This window comes from Rhinolophus ferrumequinum, chromosome 6 (assembly GCF_004115265.2).
Source record: "Rhinolophus ferrumequinum isolate MPI-CBG mRhiFer1 chromosome 6, mRhiFer1_v1.p, whole genome shotgun sequence".
NCBI lineage: Eukaryota > Metazoa > Chordata > Mammalia > Chiroptera > Rhinolophidae > Rhinolophus > Rhinolophus ferrumequinum.
The window spans coordinates 29040935-29060508 of NC_046289.1; the positions used below are offsets into that span (position 1 = coordinate 29040935).

General features: G+C 41.0%; 1 protein-coding gene across 1 annotated transcript; it reads left to right on the plus strand.

The window, feature by feature from the left end:
- The first annotated feature begins 5151 nt into the window (after positions 1–5151).
- Positions 5152–18296, plus strand: RDH11 (retinol dehydrogenase 11). Its single transcript, XM_033109280.1, has 7 exons — positions 5152–5308; positions 7246–7364; positions 7699–7854; positions 8632–8736; positions 9890–10099; positions 12453–12642; positions 17517–18296. The coding sequence occupies exons 1-7, from the start codon at positions 5247–5249 to the stop codon at positions 17617–17619; spliced, it is 945 nt and encodes a 314-aa protein (XP_032965171.1). The 5' UTR covers positions 5152–5246; the 3' UTR covers positions 17620–18296.
- The last annotated feature ends 1278 nt before the right edge of the window (positions 18297–19574 follow it).

Genomic DNA, 19574 nt, shown 5'->3' on the forward strand with positions numbered 1-19574 from the left:
CCCATCCTCTTCTGCTTTCTCAGGGACCTTATTCTATCACTTTTTTCCTATCTCCCCTTTATCTTCAACTTTTTCCTCTGTGCTCTTTAAAAATGCTCCTACCATCTGCCCCTTCTCCTGATACTAACCTCCTCTCTCCTTCCTAGCTTGAAAGAGTTGGCTACACTTTCTTGCTTTCCACTCACTCCTCAGCCTACACCCCACCACTTCTCTGAATCTGTACCCCACAATGTCACCAACGACTTACATGATGCTAAATCTAGGGGATGCATTTCAGTTGTTGTGTTTCTTGATGTCTCAGTAGCATGGCACACTTGATCAGTATCTACTTCGCCAATTTTAACAGCTTTATTGAGGTAATATTGGCATGTAGTACTCTATACATTAAAAGTATACACTTTCATAAGTCTTGTCATTTGTACACACTCATGAAACTATCACCAGAGTCAAGACAACGAACATGTCCATCACCCCAAGTTTCCTCACTCCTCTGGTAAAACCCTCACATCCCTTTTCACTTTCTCCCATCCCCAGGAAGCCAGTGATCTGCTTTCTATCACCACAATCTATAATCCACAGTTTGCATTTTCTGAAATTTTATATAGATGGAATCACAGTATGCACTCTTTTTTTTTTTTTTTTTTGTCTGACTTCTTTCACTCATAACTACTTGGAGATTCACTCAGGCTGTTGAGTGCATCAGAACTCATTCCTTCTTATTGCTGAATTGTATTTCATTGAGTGGACATATCGCAATTTGTTTATTCATTCACCTGTTAATGGATATTTGACTGTTTCCTATTTTTTATTATAACAAATAAAGCTTCTATGATCATTCACATACAAGTCTTCATATGAATAAACTTTCATTTCTCTGGAAAATTACCTAGGAATCGTATGATAGGTGTATGTTTAACATATTTAATTTTTTTAGGAATTGCCAAACTGTTTTCCAAAGTGATTATACCATGTTAAATCGCCAAAAGCAGTGTATGAGAGTTCCACTTCCTCTGCATTCTTATCAACACTTGCTATGGTTAGTCTTTTTTATATTAGCCGTTATTGTAGGTGTATAGTGGTATTTTACTGTGGATTTAATTTGCATTTTCCTAATGACTAATGATATTGAGCATTTTTTTTTAAAGATTTTATTGGGGAAGGGGAACAGGACTTTATTGGGGAACAGTGTGTACTTCCAGGATTTTTTCCAAGTCAAGTTGTTGTCCTTTCAGTCTTAGTTGTGGAGGGCGCAGCTCAGCTCCAGGTCCAGTTGCCGTTGCTAGTTGCAGGGGGCGCAGCCCACCATCCCTTGCAGGATTCCAGGAATTGAACTGGCAACCTTGTGGTTGACAGCCCACTGGCCTATGTGGGAATCGAACCGGCAGCCTTTGTAGTTAGGAGCATGGAGCTCTAACTGCCTGAGCCACCGGTCCAGCCCTTGAGCATTTTTTTATGTGCTTATTTGCCATCTGTATATCTTCTTTGGTGAAGTATCTGTTTACATGACTTGACCATTTTACACTTGATCTTAGCCAAAAGGCCGAGAAGCGATCACTTGACCATTTTAAAAACTGGGTTGTTGTCTTAATCCTGAGTTCTGAGAGTTTTTAAAAATATATATTCTAACTACAAATCCTTTATCAGATACATGATTTGCAAATATTTTCTCCCAGTCTGTGGTTTCTTTTTATTATCTTTCAAAGAGTAGAAGTCCTTAATTTTGGTGAAGTGTAACTTATCAACATTCTTCTATGGATCACGCTTTGGGTGTTGTAAATACCTACTTCTTGAAGTACATTTTTCATACATCTTTCACACCACATTCCCTGGATTACCTCTGGCACCGGTTATTAGTTTATTGCCTCTCAGCTTTAATTCATCCTTTTTGCCTGTTCTGCCAAAGTGGATATGGGCCATTTAAATATTTTCTCTTTGCCATTTTTTCTTTGGCACAATGTTAAACTTTGTCAATAGATGTCACTGGGCAAACAGTGCAGAAGGAAAGGTTTTGCTCCCTGGTTCTGGTGTGCTAGCTCTGCAGGTTTCTGCAGCGTGCTTGGCTCGGGCAGCACTAGGCTCCTGCGGTGTACACAGCTTCTCCAGGGCCCTACTCCGTCAGCACCTAGTGGCCTTCAGCATCCCCCAGCAGCCTTCACCTCAGGTAGTTTTGTAGCAGAGTGCCTCCTCCAGTGAGACTCCTCCCTGGCACCCTAAGCAGTGGATTTCCAGCAAATTCCACTGGTGCAGCACCACAGCAACTTCTATGCTCATCAGGGCCCTAGACATGTTCCTCTCCAGCAAGGTCTAGACCTCAGCCCAGGAGTGGAAGGGGGGTCTCTTTCTTGGGAGCTCTATCTTAGCCCCAGGTAGTGGCTATATTACATTACATTACATTATATTATATTATATTTACTATACTATATTATTATATTATATCAATATATTTGTTATATGTCTGTTATTATATTTTCAAATTATATCTGCTATTATATTTTAATTATATCTGCTCGTTTTGTCATCTTTTGAATTCTTTTTACTTCTTACTAGCCCACAGGTTGACAAACCATGGCCCACAGGTCAAATTCAGCCCACTGCCTATTTTTGTAAATAAAGTTTTATTGGAACACACCAACGCTGATTCATGTATGTATTGGCTATGGCTGCTTTCAAGCTGCAACAGCCGAGTTTGCAACAGTGACCATACGCCCTGCCCCCTGCTAAACGTAAAATATTTATTTTCTTTATAGAAAAAGTTCAATAACCCCTGTACTAGCTCATTTCTCATGACTCCAGTCCCCTTTAGTTTTTTTGTGGTTAATAATTCTTTCAACGTTCCCTGTTCAAAGTACTATATGTTTTCTCTAACCTGATTGGATCCAGTCTAAAATACCTCCAATCTCTCTGTCCCCTTTTTCTCACTCTATTTTCAGGCTCACCTTCCTCTTTCTATCCCATGATGTTAGCATTCATCAAAGCCCTCCTCTCTGTTTGCTGTCATAGCCTCTCTAAGCAACAACTCTATTTACCCATTTTTAGTTATCAGGTAAACCAGTGGGTTTTAAACTGGATTCTATGGATGAAATTGCATACAAATTTCATTTGGATGTACAAACATGCCAATGTATGGGGAAATGCTCTCAAATCTCATCTTTTGACAACATTACTCAATAGTTATGGGCACAGACCCTGGATACAACCTGCTTAAGTTTGAATCTCCGCTTTGCTGCTATGACCTGGACTAACAACCTCGCTGTTGCCTCAGTTTCCTTTCTATAAAATAGGGAAAATTATATTAATAGTATCTATCTCAGAATTATTATGGGACTAAAGGGTGTATATATATATATACACACATATACCCTGTTTCTCTGAAAATAAGACCTAGCGGGACCATCAGCTCTAATGAATCTTTTGGAGCAAAAATTAATATAAGACCCAGTATTATATTATATTATATTATATTATATTATATTATATTATATTATATTATATTTAAAGATTCAGTCTTATATTATATTAAAATAAGACCAGGTCTTATATTATATAAGACCTTATGTTAATTTTTGCTCCAAAAGACGCATTACAGCTGATGGTCCGGCTAGGTCTTATTTTTGGGGAAACATGGTAGCATTTGGACAGGGCCCAGCATATAATAAATACTATATAAGTTTTAATATAAGCTACTATTGTCATTTCTGGCACTCCCCCTGGCCCCATGCCCCAGCAAGACCAATGTTCTCTATCTGAATCCTCAAGTGGGCTCTTTCCTCTGCTCAGAGCTCTTGCCTGTCAGGTTGCTTTCCCATTAATTCCTCAGCTCAAATGGTATTTCCTCAAAGAGGCCTTTCCTGATCTCAAGACCAGGAGGGGCCTTCTGCTATGCACTCTCAAAGCTTTCTCTTTTTTCCTTCATAACCTTCATCATGAATTACTTACCTGTTTAATGTCTTCCCCAACAGACCATAAGCTCTGAGTGGACAGAGGTCATTTTCTGCCTGGACCTCAGCACAGTGCCTAGTACACTGTAGGAGTACCATAAATATTTGTCAAATGAATGAGTGAATAAGAAACAAAACATGTGAAAGGCTTTCAATTAAAGGTGTAAACCCTGTACAAAATATTAGGTAACACAATAATGAGCATGTGACGAAATTAGATAAACTAATGTTAAATAAATAGAAACTTGTATTATGTGAAGGAAACCCTCTCCTCTCCAACTGATGTAAAATACTGGTTCAAATTGACCTTGAAACATGTGTCTTTCAATCAAATGGAAATGAATTATCCAGAAGAAAGAACCAGAGTACATTAGAGTGTGCTGTCAGGAATCACAGATAGATAAATACTCATATTAACTAGTTAAACATCCCTCACCTTCACTCCCTGGAAACCAGATCGGCCTCAGATAGCAGAGCTGAAAGGAATGACTGAACAGGGAACCTGCTTATTCCCAGAGAATTTTCATGGTCTTAATTCAAGACAGGATTAAACACTTTAATAAACTGGCAAAAACAACTGTGCTGCTAAATCTGAGAAATTCATTGCTACCCTGGAAGCTATTAAAACTCACCCAAGTCATCAAGGAAATTACATTCTATTATGAATTAACAAACACAGAAAAATTATGATAGTTACCATTATAATTCACACAATAAAGTGATTCTCCTGGTAATGGCTTCAGGGACCAAATGCTTCCACTCCATTGGTGAAGGAATCCCCAAGGAGGAAGGATGCTCACTCACCTCCCCCGCCTTACCCACTGTCAGACCCCAATCGCTCCTATCCTGTGTAATTGGCCTTAACGCATTTCCCAGATGCCAATATTTGATCTCCAGGTGAAACAATGTGGTAACTGCCTAACCACGATTGGGGAAAACTAAAAAGGGGTCTGGTTTAGGCACCGAGAGACAAGAGGTGTAGGGAGATTTCCCGAGAACCTCTGGTAGTCAGAAGGGCTGTGGCAGAGCTGTTGGATGATCCCAAAGGCCCTAGAGCCTAGATGGTTTGGGCTCTGTTGTGTGTCTGGCGCGCGGTTCAACTTCTCCAAGCGTCTGAGAACAGAACGCTCGCTCACTGCCGGTTAGTGGGCGTCAAGTTTTGGACTACATTTCCCAGCTGGTTTTGCTCCCCGGCTGCGCTGTAGTACTTTACTAGGGCGTGTCTGGGAAGGCAAGCCACAGTTAGTGAGCGCTTCTGGGGCTATTCCATCCGCCGCTGCCAACCCGCCGCCGCTGCCAACCCGCCAGATGATTGGGATCCTGCTCCTCCTTCTCCCCTTTCTCCTGTACATTGCTGCACCGCAAATCAGGTCTGTGCAAATGTAATGCCTTCTCTTGAGAAGTTTCGGGGGATGGCCATTAATCCTTACTGAAGCTCTGTTCTTCAAAAGAAGGAAAAGGAAATTCCCTGGGGAGGTAAAGGGTGGGGGGGTGGGAGGACTGCAAGTAGGCCAGGGCCGGGTTCCGTAGGTCGGAGGAGGCCGGGCTGCCCTGGATGCGGGCAGGGCGGCACCAGGAAACCACAGGCCGTAGGAAGGGGTTGCAGACCGGAGCGCCCTGTTTTGTTTCTCCTGTCCCATTTTTTTTCATCTAAGCATTCCTTGTTTCGGGGCTCCAGCGAACCCCGAGTGCAAGGCTACCTCAAACACTTCATTTTACAGCTTTGGGGGTTTCAGACCCTAAAATGCGGTGTGGACCTCAAGACTATTTCTGCCTTAGCTCTCACGTCTTCATCCTGCCCTGTCTAGCCTCTGGCTTCCAGTCTTGAAAGTACAATGGAACGCTTCAACTTTTTGCTTTTAAGAAACTGCCCCTTAATGAGAGTCATGACATCTGCAACCCTATGCTTGCTTTCTTGTCATTGTTAGATTCTTGCTTTCTCTTGGGTCATGTTGTGAAGGAGAGAAACGAAAGCGTCATGAGCCCTATCCTGCCTTCTTAGCAGGATTATCGGGATAGGAGTCATGCCGTGAGGTCTCAAGGTGAGGCTGAGAGGATGAAGTGAGTGGTCTCTTAACCAGGTGACATATCGGGCGATGACTGGCTGAGTGCCTCCAGAGAATCAGCAGCGAGCTGCAAAACAGGCAGCCTGCTGATTGGTTCTGAGGAAATCACCAGTAGTGACGGTGGACCAGTGGCTGAAGAGACATACTTCCTCCTGAGGGGCAGGGTGTATTATTTGAGATGGAGTGGCGGTATGGTCATAATTGTGTGTGTGTGTGTGTGTGTGTGTGTGTGTGTGCGCGCGCGCGCGCGCGCGCGCGCGCGGGGTTTTTGCTGTTTTGCCTCAGTTTTACAAGCTTTCATAATGTTAACATTTTATGTTGAATTACCTGTTTATCAACGTTGTAATGTGCCAGTTATAGACAGATGACATACCAGATCTGACAGTTAAGTTTGCGAACTTGTTGCCGCAATGTTGCTAACCTTTTTTGATATCAGAGGGATTAGTCATTATGAATTTGCACCAACTGGACAAATAGTTAACCAAGTTTACTATTTGGAAGTGCTGTAAAGGCTGTATGAAAAAGTTAGACGACCTGAACTTTTTACCAATAATTCATGTCTCTTGCATCACGACAATGCACCAGCTCACACGGCACTGTTTGTGAGGGAGTTTTTAGCCAGTAAACAAATAACTGTATTGGAACACCCTCCCTACTCACCTGATCTGGCCCCCAGTGACTTCTTTCTTTACCCCAAAATAAAGGAAATATTGAAAGGAAGGCATTTTGATGACATTCAGGACATCAAGGGTAATACAACAGCAGCTCTGATGGCCATTCCAGAAAAAGAGTTCCAAAATTGCTGTGAAGGGTGGACTAGGTGCTGGCATCGCTGCATAGCTTCCTAAGGGGAATACTTTGAAGATGACTGCAGTGATATTCAGCAACGAGGAATGGAGCACTTTTTCTAGGATGAGTTCGCAAACTTAATTTTCCAACCTGCTAAGAGCTCAAACTGAAGCCAGGTGCCTGGCTAATCAAGTATTTATCCAGTCTTTTACTGCAGTAAGTAGCTCTAAGCAATTATTATCACCCTTGTAATAAACTCACTTTTGTTCTTAAGTGAGCACAGAAAACGTTTGTTTCCTTTCCTTCAATCTTCCTTAAACCTATAAAAGAACAGCAGTAGAAGGAACCATAGCGAACTTCATCCTAGGGATCTGAAGACAGGGAGGTTGCAGGAACCTCTGGCTGAGACAGGCAGAATGAAGCACTGATGAGCTCTCTTTCTCTGTCTGCAGGAAAATGCTATCCAGTGGGGTGTGTACATCCACCATCCAGCTTCCTGGGAAGGTAGCTGTGGTCACTGGTGCCAACACAGGCATCGGGAAAGAGACAGCCAAAGAGCTGGCTCAAAGAGGCAAGTTTATCTGCTTGTAATTCCCTCCTGCTGCTGCCATTTTATCTCTCACATTGATGATCATTCTTATTATTGCCTCCCAATCTTGGAATTCAAGAACATTGCAAGTGCCCCACTAATTTGCTCATCTAAACCTAGCACAATGCTCTACATATAATGGACACTTAACGAATATTATTTATTTCTTTCCTGATTTGCTCATCAGATCCCTCTGTTGTGAAATAGGTGTAAAATAAATAAAACACTGGAAAATAACAGTCCACATTAGTATTGGGTCTATCATGCCGACTCAAAAACAGAGCTGACAATTTGTCTCTTATGTATTGTTTGACAGGAGCCCGCGTATATATAGCTTGCCGGGATGTGCATAAGGGGGAATTGGTGGCCAGAGAGATCCAGAACATGACAGGGAACCAACAGGTGCTGGTGCGGAAACTGGACTTGGCTGATACTAAATCTATTCGAACCTTTGCTAAGGGCTTCTTAGCAGGTAAGTATAGAACCTGAGACCGTATTGTGGGTCTTGAGATCAACATGGCAGACTTAGCTAAAAAGAAAAGATCCCTCTCCCTCTCGAATATATAGAAATGCTAGATAAAATATAACCAAAAACTATTGATTCGTAGCTGAACTCATTAGTAACAAAGGGAAATCCTTAAAAGGCAGACATAAAAAGTGAATTCAAAACCTTGTACTATCACATGAAAAGCAAATCCAAGAACACTTTGTAGGCACATCCCCTCATAACCCAGGGCCCTAGATCTCCCAAGAAAAGCAGCATCTGCTGAAATAAGCTTATAGTCAGAAATTACTAACCACATGAGAAAATGAACCATGAGAGAAAGCTGGCAGACGCAACAAAGAGGTAAAACCAGTATTTCTTTTGGTCCCTGAATCCCAGTGGTGGGGGAGCATGTACAACATCCTTTTTTTTCTTGCTTTGGAATATTCCCATTCAGCTTGGGAAGTCTTTCTGTTGGGAGAGGTGGCTGAAACACTTCCCAGAAGCAGTAAGTAAGTATCTCCTGAACTGGAAAGATTAGAAAGGCCATTTGGTAGTGTAAGGTGGAATTTTGCCCTCTAGTAAAAGTATGCAGGATTCAACTAAAGTCTTACAATGAAAACAATACAAAATAAGTATGAAGGGACAATGGAGGATAGCTTGAAGTCCTGCATCCCCACGCACAAAGCCTGGGTTTGAGGCAGATTTCTAAGATGTAACAGCTATGACTGGCCACTTGCATACTCCATGTCCTCCTCCCTGCAGAGGAAAAGCATCTCCACATTTTGATCAACAACGCAGGAGTGATGATGTGTCCCTACTCTAAGACAGCAGATGGCTTTGAGATGCACATAGGAGTCAACCACTTGGGTAAGAAATCTGGTTTCATCACAAAGCTAGAGGGAACCTAAGCTTCTTGGAAAAATTAGGGGTCAGACTGAGCCTTCTCTGGGGTATGATTGGACCTCTGGGCCATAACAGACTGTAAGTAAATAATAAATAGCATGGTCCTGCTAAAAAGCTCAGGGATAAACCTGAGGCCCACTTGAGGTTCTGCCCACTTTTTTTTAAGTGTGTTTTTCCAGGACCCATGAGCTCCAAGTCAAGTAGTTGTTTCAATGTAGTTGTGGAGGGCGCAGCTCACAGTGGCCCATGCGGGGATCGAACCCGCAACCTTGGTGTTAAGAGCACCGTGCTCGGCCACCCAGTGGCTCAGGTGGTTGGAGCACTGTGCTCCTAATGCCAAGGTCCCCGGTTCAATTCCCACATGGGCCAGTGAGCTGTGTCCTCTACAGCTAAGATTGTGAATAACAGCTCTCCCTGGAGCTGGGCTGCCATGAGCAGCTGGAGGTTGGTGAGGGCTGCTGTGTGCTTCCGTGGGCTGCTGAGTGCTGCCACGGGCTGCTGAGTGCTGCCACAAGCTACTGTGTGCCTCCATGAGCAGCTGACAGCCTGCATGAGTGGCTGGCAGCTGGCGAAAGCTGCCGTGAGCGGCCGACCGACAACCGGTGACTGACTGCCTCAGCCGGCGGGAGCACAAGGCACAAGTCCCCTGAAAAAAAAAAAAAAGAAGAAGAAGCACGGTGCTCTAACCAACTAAGCTCACTGGCCACCCCCCTTCCCCTTTTGTAATCTGTGATCAGATTCAGTTTACTTTGGAGCACTTTTGAACAGCCTAATTGTATAGGGGGTTGTATAGCTTTCTTCATAGTGATCCCTGTGGCCAGCATCAGGCAGAGACTGCCTGCTCTTAAAGAGTGATATTAATCCAATTTGGGATGAGAAGGGATTTCATGTTTGTGTTTAGATAATCCAGGCCTACCTCATAGAAGGCTGTGTCGTGTCTTTGACTGTTTCTATTTCCCTAAACCCTCACTGAACTTGTTCTGTAGTTGATCGTGAATTAATGAGGCAGAAAGCCTTATTCCTGAGTTCTCTGCTTCCCATAGCTGAGCCCTGCTCACCACCACTCCCTTTACCTCTGCATTGGCCCTGAACTCTGTTAATTCTGGTTTTCGTATAGGTCACTTCCTCCTGACCCATCTGCTGCTGGAGAAGCTGAAAGAATCAGCCCCGTCAAGGGTAGTGAATGTGTCTTCCTTAGCACATCACCTGGGAAGGATTAATTTCCATAACCTTCAGGGCGAGAAATTCTACTTTGCAGGTCTGGCCTACTGTCATAGCAAGTTAGCCAACATTCTCTTCACCCAGGAACTAGCCCGGAGGCTAAAAGGTAGGCTTAAAAGAAATGAGTGTGGAAACATGAGTTGGAAAGTAGCTAAAAGCCACAGGAATCGAAACTTTTCTGGAGCCTATTCCCTGGACAGGACCTGCTTCCCTGACTATAACTGGGTATAGTTTTAATACTGAATATTGAATATTTACAACTGAATACCACTGAATACCACAACTGAATATTGGGGATGGCTGGCAGGGAAAGGGCAATTCTGACTTTGAGTCTGAAGGCTTGGCTTTACCATTTACTAGCTGTGTGACCTGCAGCAAGTTACTTAACTTTTCAAGACTTATTTCCTCATATGTAAAATGGGATTATTTCACAGGTATTGTCATAATTAAGGCCTTGTGAGCAAGTCAAGGTTTTTTGCTCACAGTGATACTTAACTAGAATGGAGGCACCTGAACTGGCACTAGATACAACCGTTAAGATAAAACAAGTGCTGGGACTACAGGGTGAGGGAAGGTCTTCCCTAACAGCCAAGGGTCAAATAAGAGGGAAATACATACTTGAGGAGAGGGATCTCAAATAGAGTTCTTTAACATCATCTACTCTGGATTTCCAGTAAAGACAAAGGATATCCAGGGTGGACAATTGGAATTGCTTAGGGGTTGAGGCAGGTAGAATTCAGGCTCAGGGAATCAGACACAGGAGCCTCATTGTTGAAACAGGATCATCAAACCATGCGGACAGGTACGGTAAAAATCATTGCCGTAGATTTTTAATGGGGAGGAAGGAAGCTGGTGGTCAGCTCAGTTCATATGCCCAGGGCATGACATCATTTATCAGCTCAGGATGGATCAGGATCAGGATGGTGAAAACTATCCAAAGCTTTGGTTAGGGAGCTAGGGTGCTCTGGAGGTGTAAAGATGGGCCCAGCTGTGAGGATCAGAATAAAGCAGAGGATATACTAGTGAGGAAGCCTGGTAGATGTTGAGGATTTGGTGGGAAATCATTGTGATGCAATGAAAGAAATCTGGGCATGACAGAAGAGTGATTCATTCAACCATTCAACTCTATGCACTGGATTAGGGGTTTGGGGATGGACTGGTGCATAAGACAGGTACAGTCCCTTCCTTGATTTGGTTTACATCCAATGGGGGAGAGAGATAATTATCAAGTATTTATACAACTGTTGCATGTAAAATCAGTCTAGTAATGAATCATTTTCATTGTAAAATTTTCAAATAATATGGAAGTATATAGAGTTAAAGGTGGAAACCCCCTTCACTTGTTCCTCTCTCTCCCCCTTGTACTTTTCTCCTCTCAAGAATATACTGTCAACAACTTGATGTGCACCTTTCCAATCATCTTCTTATGCATTTACATATGTATATATCATACACAAGGAATTGAAATTCCAACACAATATCTTGGAGATCTTTCCACGTAGTAGAGACTTACCCCATTCCTCTTGTTGGTTGCATTGTATTTCATAGTATAGATGTTAGTTTATTTATCTATTTCCTTAACAACATCTAGATTTTTTCCTTTTTGTTGTTCTTTCATTATCATTGTTGTAAATGCTATAAAGGGGAAGCACAAGGACCTTTAATGGATTTGGAAGGGACCTTACTCAGTCTGAGGGATCAGGGAAGACTTCTCTGGGGAAGTGAGTTGCAAGCTGAGCCCTTAGAGAATGATTAGAAGTTAAATGGGTTACAATGTGGTGGGGTGAGATGTCTGAGGAACATTCCAGGTAGAAGGAAGAGGCTACACGAAGGTCTGGGCTTAGTTTGAGAAACTAAGAGAAGGCCATCATGGTTAGAACATAGAATATGGAATATGGGTCATCTAGAGTAGACATTGAGTTGAAAATTATACAAGTCCTCAGTCCTTTATCTGCAATTTGTGAAATCCACAAAAGCCTGACAATTCAGTCTTTTAATAATCTTGACACCAAAACTCATTGGACAACAAAACCTCACCACTAGGAAGAATAGGTAATGGATAGTATATGTATATGCACCATATTAGCTTTATAAAATCAGAAAAAAATCTGGAAGCATTTCTGGCCCCAAGGTTTCCAGTGAAGAATTGGGGACCTGAAATAGCATATGTGTAGGTGTTATTTAATACTTGCCACACACCAGACACTATTCTAAGCTCTTTTACATATGAACTCATTTAATCCTTAGAACAATCCTGTGAAGTGCAAGTCTTGTGATTATCCCCATTGTACAAATGAAGAAACTGAGTCAACATCAGGATCTTGCCCAAGGTCACACAGCCAATGAGTGTTAGAACTGGGATTTGAAGCTGGGCAGTTTTTATTTATGTACTCTGCTCTCTTCGGCCGTTCAGCAACATCAAATTCTGTCTTCCCCTCTCTATATGTCACCCTCATCAGGCTCTGGCGTTACGACATATTCTGTACATCCTGGCACAGTACACTCTGAATTGGTTCGGCACTCCTTTTTCATGAGATGCATGTGGCAGCTTTTCTCCTTCTTCATCAAGACCCCTCAGCAGGGAGCCCAGACCAGCCTGTACTGTGCCATAACGGAAGGGCTTGAGACTCGAAGTGGGAATCACTTCAGGTATGAATGTATCTGTTTTTGAAGATACAATTTTAAAAGTATATTCTTTAACAAAGCTTTTGTCTCCAGGGAAAGCTTTTAATTTAATAGGGAAATTGGACTCATTCACATTTTTATGTGGTAACTGCTAGGTTTGATTTTATTCATGCCAGACTGATAATTATACTGATGCGTATGCTTTCTGGTTGTTTCTTTTCTTCCTACTTTTTGTTATGTCAGTCCAGTTTTTTGTTGTTGTTGTTCCCTTTTGGACTCCTAGTTCTATTTTTTTACATTAAAAAGAATTTGAATCTGTATTTCTCCGTTGGCTTCAGGATGAAAATAGTATCAGTGGACTCCCTCTTGAATAAGTGAAGACATTTAAAACTTTATTGTAGAGAATTTTGAATATACACAGCACACAGAACAGTATGTTGAATCCCCATATACCCATAATCCAGCCTCAACAACCATTAACCCATGGCCAGTCCTGCCCCGTCCCCGTTTACTAATCCTTCCCATATTTTCTTCATCCCATACTATTTTGAAGAAAATCCCAGATATCACATAAGATCACAGTCTTAACATGTTTTTAAGTCTGCCTTCAAGATTTTGTGAAAATAACGCAAAATTGTAGAGCAAAGGCTATAAATAAATCAAGATTTGAAGGAAAGGTAGACAGTCATCATGAAAGGCTATAATGTCAGACTTAGAGAGGAGCTACAGAAATTATTTCAGTAGAGGGAGATATAATCTGGTCTGTGCTTTAGAAAACATCCCTGGTTACTTTGTTTCATGAATGAGTAAGTACCCCAAGTGACAGAATGAGTGCCTGATTTAAGGTAATGACACTTAGAATGAAAAGAATGGGTAAGTGAGAGAGGCCCTGAAGAGGTAGAATTTTTACCACTTGATGAGCAATTGAGTGAGGAGATAGGGGAGGTTTGGTGATCTCAGTTCAAGCCTGAGTTATTAGGAGATTGATGGTAACATTAACTGAGACATCAGATATGGCAAAATAATGTGTATAACTTAGGTTTCTTTGATCCCAAAGCAGCAGAAATGGACTCTGGTTAATGTCAGCAAGAAGGGAATTTATTAAAATATGAGGTACTCCTAAATTCAAAGGGTAGACAGAAGAGCCAGGCTTAGAATAGAGTGGCCAGTCAGCTGGACTCTCTGATTGCTCTAAGCCTGTCTCTTGAGCTACTCTTTGGACCTGGGTAAACGCCAGCTATCTTCAGTCTGTTTTGTTGCTCACTCTCCACTCTCTAGGGAAGAAGCATTGGATCTCCTTCCCCCTGACCCCCACCTGCCATCCCTTCACCCCCATTGCCTTGGCTAGGGGGCGACAGGCAGGTACTTGATTAATGGGCTCTTCAAACCATATCCAAGGGGAAGAGGTAATTCCACAGAAAGAAATCAGGCTGCTATTGCCAAAAGAATGTGGAATAAATGTTCAACCAAAGCGTAACAATTGCCCACTGTTAATAAACCTGACTCTGTACATGTTGAGTGTGTTTTCCATAAGACATGTGAATAGAAATGTGTAGCAGATAGTTGGAAATGTGGTCTGAAGTACAAGAACACAGATTATTTCGTTTTGTACACTGGAATGATTTTCCAAGAGTGACTGGATTCTTCTTCCCTGGAGATTTTAAGAAAAGAAATACTCCTTTATCTTAGTTTTGGCTGAGTGGTTTAAAGAAAGCCAGCCTCAAAGCCATGATTACTGAATTGACTTTTGAAGAGCCTTTCCATTGCCGTAGATTTTTAATTTTAAGTACTTTGAAGATCAAACAGCAGCCACGTAGGCCGCTATCAAAAAACGACCAACATAAAAGTATCTTGAATGAAGCCTTAGGACCTTTGCACTGGTTGTTCTTTCTGCCTGAAACCACTAATCTACTTTTTTGTCTCTATGGATTTGCCTATACTGGACATTTCATATAAATGGAATCATATCATATATGGCCTTTTGTGACTGATTTTTTTTACTTAGCATAAAGTGTTGAAGGTATATCTATGCCAACGTATATATCGGTACTTCGTTTCTTTTTATTGCCAAATATCTCATTTTATTGATACACCACATTTATTTATCCATTCATCAGTTGATGGCCATTTGGATTGTTTCCACTTTTTGGCTATTTGAATAATACTGCTATCAACATTCGAGTACAATTTTATTTGGACGTTTCTCTTGGGTATATACCTAGAAGTGGAATTCCAGTAGAATATGAGTCCTATGTTAGTTCTGTGTTTAGCTGTTGAGGAACACTAGACTGTTTTTAAAAGTGGTTGCACCATTTTACATTGCCACAAGCATTTTATGAGGGTTCCAGTTTCTCCACATGCTTGTAAACACTTGTTATTTTCTGCTCTTTTGATTTTAGCCATCATAGTAAGAATGAAGTAGCATCTCATTGTGGTTTTCATTTATTTTCCTGCTAATGATGTTGAGCATATTTTCATGTGCTTAATGTACATTTATGTATCTTTGTTGGAGAAATGTTTGTTTAAATCCTTTGCCTATTTTTAAACTGGATTATTGTCTTTTTATTGTTTAGTTGTAACAGTTCTTTATATAGTCTAGATACAAATCTCTTATCAGATATATGATTTGCAAATATTTTCTTCCGTTATGTTGGTTTATCTTCACTTTCTTCATGGTGTCCTTAGAAGCACAAAAGTTTCTGATTTTGATGAAGTCTAATGTATCTGTTTTTTCTCTTGTCACTTGTGCTTTTGGTGTCATATCTTAGAAACCATTGCCTAACCCAAGGTCATTGCCAAGATTGCCGGCTCAAACCCTGCATGGGCCACTGCGAGCTACACCTTCCTTAAAAAAAGTAAAATAAAATAAAAAGATTATTCTTTCCCCATTAGGTTGGTAGCTGTATTAGTCCCCCTTGGGCTGCCACAACGGAAGTTTATTTTCTCAGTTCTAGAGGCTGGAAGTCTAAGGTGAATGTGCCGGCAGGGTTGGTGTATGGTGAGGCTTCTCTTCCTGTCTTGCTGACGGCTGCCTTCTTGTAGTGTCTTCACATGGTCTTTGCTCTGTGTGAGCACACTCCTGGTGTCTCTTCCTCTTCTTATAAGGACACCAGTCCTATTGGATTAGCACCCCACCTTTAGAACTCATTTAACCTTAAATCCCTTCCTTCAAGGCCTTATCTCTAAAGATTGTGGGTTAGAGCTTCAACATATGGATTCTGGGCAACACGAATCAGTCCATAATAGTAGCCTAATCAAAAACCAATTGATGTAAATGTAAGGGTTTGCTTCTGCACTTTTAATTCTGTTCCGTTCATTTCCCCCAGCCTTACCAGCTTGATGTCCTTAGGTGAATACCTCACTGTCTTGATTATTGTGGATTTGTAGTAAGTTTAGAAATTAGTCAGACGATCTTTTACCTACACTGATTAATACTTACCAAAATCGCACTGGAGATATCAGCATTGTGACCATGCCAATGCCTTAACCACACTGAAGTCGCTCTTACTGTAGTATTTGAATAGGTTTTACAGTATTTCGTAGCTTACAAGGCACTTTCCTGTTCATTGTGTCATTTGCTCGTCACAATAAACTTGAAAGGAGTGTAAGGCGTAGTGCAGTGCAGGCTGCAGAGGCTTACAGAGGCCAAGCCATTTCCAGAGTCATACAGAGCCTTTGGTTCTCAGTGATGAACTTTCCACTCAGAAATGGCAAGTTGTGCTGGTAAATTCCCTTAAACAGAAGTATGATACATATAAGGCTTGTTTATTAAATGGAAAGGTATCTTTAAGTGGTATTTCTCAATTTTTCATACATTTAAGAACCAACTAGAGAACTGGTTGTAAACAGATTCCTGGGCCTCAACCCCAGAGATTCTGATTCAGTAGATCTGGGGAGGGGCCCCGAGAATTGGCATTTCTAACAAGTTCCCAGATAGCGCTCCTGCTGCTAGTCCACAGCCCACACTTCGAATGGCACTGTCTGAATGGACCGAGTGTTAGGCGTTTGCCTCATGTGGTTATTTCAGACTTGTCAACTAACCTTTTCACCTTCAGAATTTGCTTCAAGTGTCCAGGAAGCAGTTTTCTTGAAATAGTATAGTTTTTAAAAGTACCTTTCACATGATTTCAAATGTTTTGATCTGTTTACTCAATCATTTTTTTAAACCATTCATTGAATACCTGCTGTGTACTAGATACAGAAAATATAAAAATGAGTAAAAGAATTATCCTTGAGAAAATTTCCTGGGCGGTGCAGAGTTGAGATCCCCCTTCTGTATTTAATAGGGACTTGAAACAATTAGAATTACAGCAATGAAGAGAAGGCATATGAATCATTGGGTACCTTGATATCATTTCTTTTCTGCTTTCATCTTTTCCTTTAGTTATTTATGAAGCTCATTTTGTTTTTCGAGTTTAAGGACAGTTATAACTGCAGGAAGACCAGAAATAAGTGTGTTGGGTTTTTTTTTTTGTTTGTTTTTTTCCACTCCAAACATTTGTGACCAATGTAAATAGCAGGATCTCAGTTCCATGACACTGTACAAAGCCTGAAGAAAGGACCTCAGAGATTTGTTTGAACAAGATGGACATATACAGGTGTCAGGCAGGCACTGATATCATAGTTAAATACTATATACATACAAAGGGGGATATAAAGACTAAATGATATGCATTTATATCAAACAAAGCATTCTGATCAGAGGTGGTCTAGTGAGATCTAAAATGTAATTACATTTTCTCTGGGGTAAAGATTGGAGAATGAAGAGATTAACGCTGGATTTGTGAAGAGCCTAAAGGACGTTATCCCTGGGTCATTTTTCTGTCATATTCGTTATCCCAGATGGAGAATGGACTCCATTCTTAACCCAGTTCTTTAAACCCCTCTTTCCCTTCCAGTGACTGCGATGTGGCCTGGGTCTCTGCGCAGGGTCGTAATGAGACGATAGCAAGGCGGCTATGGGATGTCAGCTGTGACCTGCTGGGCATCCCGATGGATTGACGGGTGGTGGCAGTTGGACCACTCAGTGCACCCTGCCAAAATGATTCTCCTTCAGGATGGCCAAAACCTTGAGCACAAATGGAACAAACCTTCCAGCCTTACCAGCATGATGTCCAGTAAAATCCAGGGTACACTGCCAGATTCACCGAGACACCTTGCACTTGTCCAGAATCACTTTGGTTCTGTTATTACCAGAGTTACTAGAGATATCATAGGATAAGTAGACCTTCATATGACCTGCAAATTCGTATTTTCCTTCTGAAACCTACTACCTAGGAGAACCAAAACTTTAGCAGGGTTGATTTGAGGCAGTCTGGACTAGTTTCTACCCTCTGTGTTCACAATGAAGTTCCAACCAACCAACTGACCAACCTTCACCTGAAGAAGACCGTGATGCAGCTTCCGCTGAACTCCAGGAGTCACAGTGGCTTTGCTCAAGAGCAGGGCTTGTCCCTCACCTCTTAAGAAAACCATCATGGCACCAACATCTGAATTCTTTCAAGAAATTTAGCTGAATCTGGACTGTGGCACAGCTTTCTCTCTGACAACCTAAATCCACTGCTAAGACATTTTCCCATGCCTTGACCATGAAAGAACTTTTCTAAACAGTCTGTGGAGTTTGTAGGATGGCAGAAATTCGGAGGAAGGCAGAAATAAAAATCAAGTTTAAACTGTCATTTTCCTACTGTTTCTCTGACCAGCAAGGGGATAGTGAAAGGAGCAGTTTGAGAAAGGAGGCTTCCTGACTTCAGTTACTGACCCCAGATCCACGGAGGCCTCCCTTTTTGCCTGAGATTCTCTTAAACCAGAAAAAGGGGAAAGGCTATTTGGTGATTGTTACCGAGTATATGTATTCTTGTGTATTTATGCAGTTGGGAGTATTTTCACAAAATTCAAAATAGCCACAAAGGAACAATCTTAAACTGGACCCTGGTGCAGGTAAATGATAAGAGTTGGAGCAAACCAGTGTCATCCAGTCTCTGATACAGATGGGTAGAGCTGCAAGCAGAAGCAGACTCTGTATGTTGATACCTACCCACTAAGAAGCACATGGGTAGCAGAAAAGAGGATAAGCCTGGAACATAATGCATGCAATGAAGGGACTACTTAAGGATTAAAAAAAACAAACTAACAAAAAAAACAACTAAAGATGGTAATATCCAGCTAAAGAAGAATTAAGGGTGAGCAGAGCACCTTAGTTACAAAGACTGCTAAGGCACTATCTTAACAAGCACCAGTTAACTAATATGGCAGGAAAAAAACAAACAAAAAAAAAAACACCTCAATTCGTTATTTAACAAAATTATCTTAAGGACTGATATTGGCAGTTACAGTCAATTTAATAATCTTTCAAGGCGTTTCCTTACATTATCTTGACAAGATTAAAATGTCTATTTGCTTAAAAAAAAAAACCTACATTTTATTTGGAGAGCTTTTACAAAAGTAATGCTGCCAAAGGAAGTCTAAGGAATTGGTAATGTTTCTATCACTTGTTTAGAGTATGTTATTTGTGATTTTCTTGAACTGACAATTATATATTTACTCAGTGGAGAAAAGAGTTATAGGACCCCAGTCTTCTCATATTTGTAAGTTAATAATCTTTTGTTGAACTTGTTTTGATCATTAAACTATATATTCAGAAACAGTCATTTTATGGAAAAATTGGAAAACTTCTGATAATAGTACAGTAGAATAACTGAATTAATATTTTACTTAATTTATATTGACCTGTCAATGACAAAGAAAATATTTTGATTGTTTATCATGTTTTTATTTTCCAGAATAAAAACTAAGAATTAAAGGAAAGTTTAGAGTCAACAGAAACAATTAAAGGAAAGTTTAATTATAGTCAAAAGAAGAAAACACTTCATTATTATGGTTATGCAATCATTTCTCATTCTAAGGATAATTTGTCCCAGATCATTTCTCATTCTATGGATAATATGTCCTAGAAT